Here is an 11767-nt window from a genome sequence, read left to right on the forward strand (position 1 = left end):
TTTTCCATTCAAGGTGTTGCATAATAGGGCAAATCACGTGGATATTTGGTACCATTATTTACACGTTGAAAGCTCGGGATAAGGTCGTAAATCAGGCTCAACATGGAATGGAATAGAATGCTTATCGTTCGCAAGGAGCCCAAAAACTTGACAGTTCGGCCGGCCAGAAACGGAACACCCTTCACTTTGGCCCCGTGTTTTTGCGCAATCAAATCGCTCACGCATTGCCAAGTGGCAGCGCATTCCCGGCCGATGCCCCGAGGGCCACTCATGTGCGGCCACGTGGCATTCCCCGCCCTTCCGGGCCAATCACACGTTGCCACGTGTCCCACAAAGCTTCATAAGCCAGCTAGGCTGATTTTTTTGTTTTGGTTAAGAGTATGTATGTATGTATGTATGTATGTATGTGTGTATAGTATCTCCATAGCCCAAGCACAGAACAGAGTACATACTCTGTTTCTCTCTGCCTGTTTCTCTGTCTGTCTGTCTCAGGTCTGTCTGTTCTTCCGATGAGTGGATGCGCAGGAAGCTCGCGACAGTGGTCTGCAGCCACCTCCATCACCTCTTCGGCCAAGAGAATACAGAAGGAGCTCTCGGAGATCACTGTTGATCCCCCTTGCAACTGCTTCGCTGGCCCCAAAGGTGATAACCTCCATGAATGGGTCTCTACCATCATCGGCCCTCCTGGTACTATGCATTCCGATCTCTTCCTCTTTCTCTTTCTCTTTCTCTGTGTTTTCTTGAATTGAACCCTTCGTGCGGTGCTATTAGGCTGTTCATTGTTCAACACAAGCTTGTGGTTTCCAAATCCTTTTATTATACTTTCACTCATGTTTTTGTTAGACACCATGCCGAAATCCGACAAGCCATATTTGTGTATCAAACCAATGACTACCACCGCATAACTGACTTCCTGATAAACCGCTGGACAGAACCATCTCTAGCATGGCCCATTGGAACCACCCTCTTCATGGTCAATGACCAAATCTATTTCTATATATTTGCTTTGGTCAAAGATGAGGCTCTCCTGATCATATATGATTTTATACATTAAGCTTGTACCTTAATCTTTACATTTCTGCTTAAGGTGATATTTATATGTCTGAGGTTACGAAAAATTGATTTACGATCATTAGAAAACGGGTCCAGATAATGGCAAATGCTATATGTGTGATGCCAGGCAATCATTAGAGAATGGGGTTCATTTGTTGTGTGAGGATTTGAAAATGAATTTACAATCAAATGATAATGGGCGCATTTAACGAGGAAGCACTATATACATATGTGTGAAGTTATGCAAATCTACTTGCAGTTCTTAGAAAATGGATTCACCTAATGTCGTAATATTATATTTGTATGTATAGGGTTACGAAGTTAATTCACAATCCATAGAAAAGCGGTTCATATAATTACTAGATTCTGTCAGTACTCTTTGTCGAATTAGAAACTGAGCACTTCCCCTGATTGTGGAAAATTAGAAGCTAAATTGGCTGATTACAAATCTAATCAGAAAGTTGGCATCTCCAAAATGGACTATAAGAACCATGATTTTGATTAGGAGCCTTGACTTTGAGAAAGCATTTAGAGGTAAGCATTCTGAAAATTAAGCAAGTGTTTTCTGATAACTACCAATAATAGTTTCGACGAATTATTATTAGTCTTGATTGCCAGAGCATTTCCTCTCCTGGAAATTTTAAAATATCACATCTTTCAAAATTTATTCATTTTCTCTCTTCGAAATTTGAAATCTTTCATCTTGCAATTTCGCTCCTCAATTCTTGAACGTTTTCTCCTTTTGCAGTCTTATTGTGTTGTCCCTCCTTTGATTTATTTGTGGAATTTCTCAGCTTGCAATAATATGGCATTTTCTCTATCCAAAATTTGAAGTTTTTCATCATCTATCATCTATCATGCGCCAGAGTTTTTCCTTTTTCCTGAAATCTTTCTGGTAGCTCATGGTTAATAATTTATTAGATATGTAACTCCTTTCAATGGGGTAAGTAAGCCACAGTGGAAACATACCATGAGAGCAGTCAAAAATTGTTTGGAAGGATATGGAAGTGAGAAGATGATTTGGTTGACATTTTATGTAGAGTATAGAAAACTTAACCTGGGACAGAGTGTGAGGGATTGTCAGAAGAAATATTGATGTAACCTGTTATGTGGCTGATAGTTAGCTACACGCATTTTAGGAACTCTTAAAAAGAAACCCAATTCATTAAAGCAGAGCCTAGAGTTTGACCTTCATAGGAATGGATTCATTTATGGTCACATAGACAACTTCTTATATTCATGTAGAAAATGTGGTCCCAGTTTCTTGCAATTTATGTGTCTATGCATGAAGGAAGACGTTTCCAATTAAGTGTGAAATAAAATGGTGTGATTTTCGATACAGGATCACCCTATCAAGGAGGGGTGTTTTTTCTGGACATCAGTTTTTCAAGCGAATATCCTTTCAAGCCACCAAAGGTTTTATTCTTGACACAATAGAAATCTTAATTAGCATGATAAATTTATGTGCTGGAAACTGATTCAGCTAAATTTATGTGTGTAAGGTAGCGTTCAAAACTCGGATTTATCATTGCAATATTAGTGTGGATGGGCAAATTTGCCTCGATATTTTAAAAGATGATTGGAGCCCGGCACTTACCATCTCCAAAGTGCTAGTCTCCATCTGCTCTTTATTGACTGATCCGAACCCTTGTATGTAATGTTATAGATGACTGTTTCTGATCAAGTTATCTAATCATAATTTTTGCTGAATGTTTTCTGCACAGAAAACATCATTCATAATGCCCTGAATTTTTTGGTTAAAATTACTAGAGTTCCCTAGTTTTTCAAAATATCACCATAATACCCTATCTCTAGTTAAATTTATACAATACAGCAGCTTGTTTGGTATTTTTAGAAAATTACTATGACAAACAGAGGGGGTACTCTGGTTGAAGTTGAAAACTTAGTGTATTCTAGTAAAATATCTGACCAGTTCAGGGTATATTTTGTGTTTTTCCCTTTTTTGCATTCTTTTGGGATTGTATTAAATTTGCCATTTAAAGCATATGGTAAGTGTGGGGTTGTTTGCAGATGACCCATTAGTTGGCACGATTGCTCGGCAATACTTGACTGACAGAAGTGCCCATGATAAAACTGTGGCAGAGTGGACCAGACGTTTTGCTCATTAACCCTATCAGATGTTAATAGTTTATCTTGCAAGAGTTATGCAAGCCTCTTCCATTTTTGACACAGTGACTAATCATTTCTTGACTGATTTGATCTCTTGTAAGTAATGCTGGTTGATGTATAGAAAATGCAATTTGAACAGAGTCTACTTATTCGAAAAATCAATGGTTAACCTATTAATGTTGGGTGTGAACTTAGATTGTTTATTGAGCTCCCATTCTTGAAAAGTATAAGTACTATCAAATTGCACGTGATGGTCAATACAAATATTTTGCACATGTAATAAACACATAACATAGCGTTACTTGCATTAAGCACGTGAATGCAGATAGTAAGTATACGAACGTTATTAATTACTTGGCACTTTGCATGTGTGTAGTTTCATTTCTTTAATGTGTAGTGGCGTGTTCTAAATTCGTTTGTGAGAATGAACATGTTGCAGTGGTGATCATAGCCATAAACCAAAGCATAAATCATGAGAAAATGAGTCATGCAGAAAACTCTTAGCAAAACTGCAAACTGCAAAAAAGTGAACTATGCATGAGAAAAGTTCTTCGCCAAGTTTGCAAACCTTGGAAAAGTTAAGTAAAATACAAGAGTGGATCTTTGCCAAAACTCAAAGCATGAAAAAGTAAGCAAATTTAACTGCCTAAATTCAAATCATGAGAAAATGAACCATGAACTTCCTTATTGACCCAACTTTAGCTACATCTAATAGTTATGGTCAAAGATCCCAATGAATAGTAACAAGGTTCTTTTAAGTACAGGAAAATCCAGGAAGATTTAAGATGGAGAATTTGGGGTGGTTCTTTGCTGAAATGCAAATCACAAAAAAATGAAGTAAATGGGTGCTTATTGACCTTAATTTAACATCATCTACTACTCATCGTGATCAAAGTCCCCAATGAACAGCAGCAAGGTTCTTTACATAGAGCGATCCAGGAAAACATTAGAATATTATCCTCCATTCTCCTAAAGATAGTGCTGAAGGCATTTTAATTATTCTTTCTAGAATGTCTTGTTTTCTATTTTTTTCTTTAGGGAATACTCATGTATGCCTGTTTTCAATGTTAAATTGTTTAAAAACCCATTGCTTCAGTTGTTAAGGGATACTATTTACTATATATACTATACTTGGCTCATTTCTTTGTAGAAGAAAAGAATCCAGCACTTATACTGGAACATAAAGATCCTTATTCTCATTTTTGAGAGTAGAAATTGATTCTTTGTTCTTCTCTACATATCACTTCACACTATATAGTAAATGACATCTTTGTCATCTATAGATCTTCCCATGGCATCCAAACTTTTTTCCAACACAGGGCAACTATGTAGACCTAGTTTACAAGTGACACCATTATTTCTGGTGAATCCAGCATTTATACTGGAATATACAAATCCATATTCTGGTTTTTGAGAGTAGAAATGGATTCTGTGTTCTTATCTGCTGATCATTTCACACCATATAGTAAATGACATCTTTATCATGCATAGATCTTCCAAAATAGGGTTTTAAACCCAAATAACTTCCAACTATGTAGAACTAGTCTACAAGTGACACCATTATTTCTTATAGTAAATCAATAGAATATCCATCAATCACCGGCATGTTGATCAAGCTAAAAGCACATTAGACATTGTAAGTATAATGAAACAATGTGTTGATATGCATGTGTGAGTGAGGATTGATACACAAGGGTTTTGATAATCATATATCAATTTGTTTGCTCATTAAATACGTTAATACAAATAAAATGGGGAATCTCAGCACATGATGATGTCATGAAAAGATTTAAATCCCATCTTGAAACTTAGAACGAATCCGGTACAACATGATGCTGAAAACATCAAGATACTATCTACCTACCTTCAAAACCAGCGGACTTCAAAAACCACAACTTGTTACTCCAATAGATACAAATTTACAGAACTTCAAAAAAGCAGAAAGATTGCACAAGCCATGTTGCGCAATCAATGTGGTCTTGAAGAACTCTAACAGAAATCTATGTGTCTTCGAGACCCTCATACAGGGACTATACTGGTAGTTTATGTGCCTTCACAAGCTCCTCATAAACCATGTCAATAAAGCGATCATTCTGCAGGTATCATAAAGAATAGAATAAAGTAACAATCTCCACATGTTTTTCTTCAAGTAAACTTTGAAGATCATATTGACAATTGTTAAAAATCACCCCTGACTTGCAGAGATTGTCATCATTAAAATGATCAAGTTTGTTTTACCTCACAAGAATGGACCAATGGTTCAAACAAATGCAGCAAAAGACAACAGTAAATTTATTTATCTTTACATGAATGTGTATGCATATGCACCATAAGGACAGACCAAAGGTTCAAACCAACATAGCAAAAGACACAAGAATCACGTTTATTGGTCTTTGCATGAATGCATATACCCCATAAGAACAGACTGAAGGCTAAACATAACAGACATAGGAACATGCAATGATACATGAAATCTTTGCTTAAATGCACATATATCTGTAACTGGGGTCTAAAATGCAAGATTGAATTTCTTAAAGCAAATAAATGTGAATGTATTATGCGACCGGTTCAAACCAACGTAGCAAACAACACAAGAATCAGGTTTATTGGTCTTTACATGATTGCATATACCCCATAAGAACAGACTAAAGGCTAAACATAACAGACATAGGAACATGCAATATTTGCTTCTTAAATGCACATATATCCGTAACTGGGGTCTAAAATGCAAGATTGAATTTCTTAAAGCAAATAAATGTGAATATATTATGCAACCTCAGTGCGCGTTAGGAGAATGCCTAAATGCCTTCAATTTGTTACACCTAAATGCCGGTGAATTTTTCTTTAAAACTTTACCTGCACCAAACGAACAAGGGCATCACGAACACCTTCTCTGCTCACAGATGGTTTGTGCAGAGCCACACTTGGTGATGCTAAGGAAGAAGATGGAGCAGGAGGAGGAAAAGGCTGTAATAATGGAGCTCCAACAGAAGGCTGTAATACAGGTGGAGGATGAAGAGTGGGTCGTTGAGATGATGGTAAAGGAGGTGGCACAAAGAAGTACGGCTTCAATGGAACTTCTTGTGCAACAGTATTATTCGTACTAAAAGCCTCTTCCTCAACAGATTGATTTGTGGAGATTGGTGGTGGTGATGCTGATGAAGATGTGGAAGGTGGAGGTGGCATTGCCAGTGCTGGTGTAAATGTAGCCACAATTGGTGGATGCACTGATGATGTGTGACTAGGAATGCTTGATCTCACACCTAATGCTGATACAGGTTCATGAGCATTGAGTTGCAAGGCATTCTGGAAAAGAAAACTCAATCTCAATCAACAACCAATCTAAGTTCTAGATTGCATCTCCAGATGTTTAAGGTATGGAAGAAAATGTAAAATTATTACACTGAAGAAATGTTCTAAAGGATCCTCTGTGGTTGCTGGAGCTGATGGGGGTTCCAAAGGACCCTCTACAGTTGCTGGGGTTGGAACAGCTTCCAATTCTTGGAACTCGTCACTGTCAGAAAGCAAGTAATTTCCCATTTATAATCTATTTTGGTGATTAGAGACAATTCACCAATTCAATTAGGCTAGGTGCAGTGGCATTTGCAGACAAGGTAAGGTGCCCACCATTAGTTGAAAAATCCTATCAGTTTATTGGGAATCTTGATTAACCTTAATCAGGTTTTAATATGGTTTTAGGACCTGGAAATGTTCTATTTTCTGCTGTGGAGTTACGTGTTCATAGTAATTTAGTTTTATTAATAGATCAAGTTATATTAAAATAGCTATTAATAACTATTAATGCACCAAAATATTTCCATAGAGAAGCCATAACAAATAGCTGCACAAATCACTTCTAAGATCAAAGATTGGGAAATATTTCCAAACAATCGAGAAACATAGTGGTCTGTCAATGTATCTTATTTACATTTATTCCTAATCATTTAGGGAAAACATGCAGCACCTTCATAATAATTAAGCAACTTCAAGTTTCTCAACCAGTCTGAATTCTGCTTACCCTTGAGGAGAAAACACCTTCCGCTTTGGAGTGTTCTTGGAAAACGCACCTAAAATCCTGCACAGAAGATGCGTTCAAGCTCTAAATGCATTTTGGTTGCAATTTGATTAGCTATCTATTGATAAATTCCAGTAATCAATAGTACCGAGAGAACAAATTTGCCACCCCCTCGCATTCCCGAGAATTATAAAACCATATGCCATTCACCTCTTGTGCTGCATTACGATAAAGTAAGTATGGCAATTGCACCTCATACTCAAAATCGTCAAGCAAATCTTCCACTAGGTTCTCTGCAGCACAAACAAATACTCAATGAAATTAATTATCATACTGCACTATATCCTCAAAACTTCACAAATCTTGGTGGCCAACGTCTTGAAATAAATAAAGAGAAACAAGAATCAAGTTCTTATAAACTACCTGTGCTCCTTCGGTTCATAACAATGAATTGAAAACGTGGTTTTGTTCTCCTGCATTATTCTTCAGAAGTCAAACTGATGCTATGTAGCACAAAATTGAATCAAAATATATAAACCCACCTTTTAACTACAAATAGTGAGCCCTCTACATCTTTTCGACTCTGCAAAGAAAAAACAGTAAGATAAAATATGTGTTTTCTTCTATCAAAGTAAGCAAAATAATAAATGAATCTTAATTTTCCTTTGAAAGCATAGATTAAAGAGATTGAACACGGTGACACTCTATCAGATCTGATGTTATCAATATGATGACTCCCAATAGTGTGAGGGGTGACGTGAAAAATTAACATCAACTACAAAAGGCAAAATGTTACTTCTTGGTCATAATGTATGTATTCAATATTGTGAAACACATAGCCTGTGTTTCATGCCAAGGTGATAGCTGACCATTGAAATTAATAAGGAGAAGCAATAAAAAGAAACAAACGAAGTTCCCAGATATATAGAAAATAGAGTACATGAACCACTGAAATTCGTTTTCCATCGAAATGAGCTTAATACAGCATGTGCATTGTATGGGCATGGTCATGCAAGAGATGTACCAGATCTAGCTTTCTAAAAGTTTTACATTGAAAATCCAAAGATAATGTAAACTCACACAGAGTATCTTTGAACTAACAAATTGAGTTAGAAATGTTAGGATTTGGTATATTCACATACAGGTTCACATTTGTTTTATCTACTTCTCCAAAACCATTTTCTTATATCTTCAAAATTTTCTCATGCTCCAAATTGTGAACCTTATTTGAAACGTACCACGATAGTAATCAGCCACAAAAACATTGTTCACTGCCTAACCAAATTAGACTCACTACATGCATAAGCCTACCACCACCTTGCTCTACCCAATGCTCATGCTCACCCCACATGTTCCCTCTCCCTATGTTGTTGCACAAATGACAACTTTTTACATAACATGTTTCCAAATCTTTTAAGAAGTTAGTTTATTCCTTGCCTTCACAATGAGTTGTTCAACAGTATCTTCTTAGTTAATAAAAATAGGTAAGTTGATTTCACAGGACTAAAGTTGTACACTATTATATCATTTCCATTCATCTTAAACCACCGCTCCACTCCAATTGTTACTCTTTCCCGATAAACACATAATTGCAATCATTAAGATGCTTAACTGTCATCTTGACATGAAACACTGAAGTTGCACACTATTTATATGGTCATATGCAGCATTTCCATTCACAGCTAGGTTTCCTATTTATCTAAGTTGGAAACGAAAATGTGGTTAATGAATTCATTACATTTATGAACTAAAACCCTTCCCTTGTCAAGAACCTCGAGAAAATAACAAGAACATATAAAGAATCACAGATTATGATTGTTAAGGTAGAATAAAAATGTGGTTTGTAAAACAATTAAGCAAACAAACTTTACAAGAAACACAAGCTAAACACAGAAATGTTTTAAGAAAATTAATATTTTGATGATTTAAATGTTTAATAGAAGATTTTTGGAGGTTCACAGGGCCAGATTGATTAGTTCTCTAAGTTCTTAAAGTTCGAACCAGAATTGTGGTTATTAATTCAAAGGATGCCCACAATCCTTGCTGGATATATTACCAAAAGATGATAGGTAGAAATCCTCAAGATGATATGATGAATCCTAGATTATATTTGTTATTTCTCAAATTCTCCAATAGTAGAAACGAGAATTGTGGTTATACAAATCAAATAATCATAGAATTTTTTTAAATGAAATGAGAACTAAAAAGCACAAGAAATTAAGTTGATCAATTTAGATGCAGCTATGGAGAAAAAAATTTGTGGTTTTGTAAGCCAAAGAATTGCATACAATTTTTACATGAAATGTGACCTAAAACAAATAGCACAAAATTGAACAATGTAATCAAACAAAAATTTGTGGCCGAAGTAAAAGAATTATATGCATCTTTACATGAAACGTGAAACAAAACGAACAAAAATTAACAATGTAACCAAACAGAATTTGTGGCTTTGTAAACCACAGAATTGCATGAAATTCGAAGTAAAAGGCACAAAACTAACATCTTGCTAAAAGTAAATGCAACTATGGAGCAAACGAAAATGTGTATTTCTATAAATAAAAGAATTTCATACAATCTTTAACATGAACTGTAACCTACAATATTTAATTGAAAAAGGCACTACTCACCCACTGGCACTTATCAACATCAAACTCATAAAGAGTGACATGTCCTGCTGTTAAAAGAATGTCTTCGATGTGATGATCCATTCGTTGAAGAACTGTAAGGTTAAGTTCCCATGTGCTTTGTTGGCTAATCAATCTTCCATTCTGCGCCATACCTTCTTCTGGTTTCTCTTCTTTCTTTTTCTATTCCTGCGTTTATCTTTCTCTTCTGTCCCTATTTTTGTATCTTCTTCTAGGTTTTCAGCTTCCTCTACGGGGTAAACCTGAACAACCAGACCCCCCTACAATTCAAAACCCAAAAACAAACACATGAAACTGCGAAAGTTTCACGGATCTGATACCTGGAAATCAAACGGAAGAGGAGCTTACGGAGAATCGATGGGATGGTAACGAGTGAGGCACCAAAAAGGGAAGGATTAGAAACCCTAATTGGGTCGATCGAATTTGTGAACCTGCAGAGACAGACAGAGAAACTTTGGACAGAATACATATATACATATACATATATACATATATACATATACATATATATATATACATATATACATATACATATATATATATACATATACATATATATGTATATATGTATATGTATATGTATATATTTATATTTATATTTATATATAATATAAATAAATAGATATTTATATTTACATATTTCATGATAATTACCATTTTTCTGTTCATAAAGTATGGCCCATGAATTGATTGCAATTTTTTCTACTTTACTCTTCTTGTTTTTGGCTAGTCTTACCTTTGAAGCATCATTAGGGTAGGGTACACATTCTCAAGTGTGCCCACATGGTCTCTCGCAGCATCGTCCATGAGCCCGCATAGCACATGCCGAATCAGCCGAGCTCCTCTCTGTCACTACTACCCATAGTGGATCTGCGCCTTACGGTTTTATCCCGTCTACCTATCGGGCCAATCGATATGATAACCCTCGGATTTGCAGATATGAGTTTATATCTCTTCGTACACACAAAAAAAAACTCATGCTTGAATCGATAACCTTTGGATTTGGGAGTAACCCCAGCATCACATACTTGAGCGTGTGCCCCGGATTGACTTGCATGACCATGGCTTAAAGCAAAGTTTTCACAAAACAAAAAAACTCATGTAGTTTGTATGTGAGTATGGCGCACTATGGGAGTTCCATTCAATAAGCCAACATGGACAAACTCACTATAGTGTTTTGTCTTATTCATTCTGGACCCTCCCAATGCCCAATCATGGTGGTGCTCCATGATTAGTTCTGGGAGCATTGGCCACTCTTGACACACATAGGGTATAACAAAAGCATCACTTTTTGACATCATTAGTTTATGTTTAGCCTTTTGATAGTAACTCCGCATTGAGTGTGATGGTCGACCGATTAAATACATTTTAAACATGGATCATGCGAACTAAAAGTATGTCACAACTAAAAAGAATGTTTTATTGTTTGTACGAGTGATTTTCTTGTTCAAAGTATATGAGGTAGTTTTTCAAGCATTTGTTTGAATATGTTTCTTTTTTTAATATAACTCTATAAATCTAACCTATCATTGTCATGGCTTTGTATTGCAATCAATTCCCGATGATTTCTAGTTGTTTGAGTATTTGATTACTCGATGACAAACAAGACAATGAGTTATAAACACCACAAATGTTTTCTTTCATCTTTTTACAAGAAACATAGGTCAAGGGTTTTCTTCCTATGTGACACTAGTTCATGCTTGTTTTATATAGTCACGCTCCCTTGTACATACCAAATTTCTGCGCACATACTTTTCAAAATGACTCTAATCGTCAAATAGGAAAGTAAAATGTCAACGAAAACATTGAAGCCCATAAATATTGGCCTTCCTTATACTATGAATTGGAGACATCAATGTAATATCAATAGAGAAAATCACATGTGTAACAAATATGATATTTGCATGTATCAACAAAGTCTTCC

At 35.8% G+C, this 11767-nt stretch overlaps 2 protein-coding genes across 2 annotated transcripts; one reads left to right on the forward strand and one right to left on the reverse strand.

The window, feature by feature from the left end:
• Positions 1–477: 477 nt before the first annotated feature.
• LOC147858773 (uncharacterized) lies at positions 478–3431 on the forward strand. The gene is made up of 4 exons (XM_087326243.1): positions 478–687; positions 2396–2469; positions 2556–2703; positions 3085–3431. The coding sequence occupies exons 1-4, from the start codon at positions 510–512 to the stop codon at positions 3180–3182; spliced, it is 498 nt and encodes a 165-aa protein (XP_087182369.1). The 5' UTR covers positions 478–509; the 3' UTR covers positions 3183–3431.
• A 1529-nt stretch (positions 3432–4960) lies between these two features.
• Positions 4961–10311, reverse strand: DCP1 (decapping 1). The gene is made up of 9 exons (XM_087325796.1): positions 10164–10311; positions 9826–10085; positions 7741–7781; positions 7622–7671; positions 7347–7491; positions 7202–7258; positions 6586–6697; positions 6040–6489; positions 4961–5276 (listed from the first exon to the last, which is right to left on the reverse strand). Exons 2-9 carry the CDS (start codon positions 9973–9975, stop codon positions 5214–5216), a joined length of 1068 nt encoding a protein of 355 aa, XP_087181922.1. The 5' UTR covers positions 9976–10085; positions 10164–10311; the 3' UTR covers positions 4961–5213.
• Positions 10312–11767: the final 1456 nt, after the last annotated feature.

This window comes from Azolla caroliniana, unplaced genomic scaffold (genome assembly GCF_043228905.1).
Source record: "Azolla caroliniana isolate FFs.n. ecotype wild unplaced genomic scaffold, voAzoCaro1.0.p SCAF_10, whole genome shotgun sequence".
Classification (NCBI taxonomy): domain Eukaryota; kingdom Viridiplantae; phylum Streptophyta; class Polypodiopsida; order Salviniales; family Salviniaceae; genus Azolla; species Azolla caroliniana.

Bases quoted from the DNA above. Each gene is read 5' to 3' on its own strand.
- LOC147858773 (XM_087326243.1), top strand. From the start codon at position 510: ATGAGTGGATGCGCAGGAAGCTCGCGACAGTGGTCTGCAGCCACCTCC. The intron at 688-2,395 runs GTACTATGCATT...TTTTCGATACAG, and splicing joins TACCATCATCGGCCCTCCTG to GATCACCCTATCAAGGAGGG. The intron at 2,470-2,555 runs GTTTTATTCTTG...TATGTGTGTAAG, and splicing joins ATCCTTTCAAGCCACCAAAG to GTAGCGTTCAAAACTCGGAT.
- DCP1 (XM_087325796.1), bottom strand. From the start codon at position 9,975: ATGGCGCAGAATGGAAGATTGATTAGCCAACAAAGCACATGGGAACTT. The intron at 7,259-7,346 runs GTACTATTGATT...TCTTCTGTGCAG, and splicing joins GTGGCAAATTTGTTCTCTCG to GATTTTAGGTGCGTTTTCCA. The intron at 5,277-6,039 runs GTAAAGTTTTAA...TGATACCTGCAG, and splicing joins CCCTTGTTCGTTTGGTGCAG to AATGATCGCTTTATTGACAT.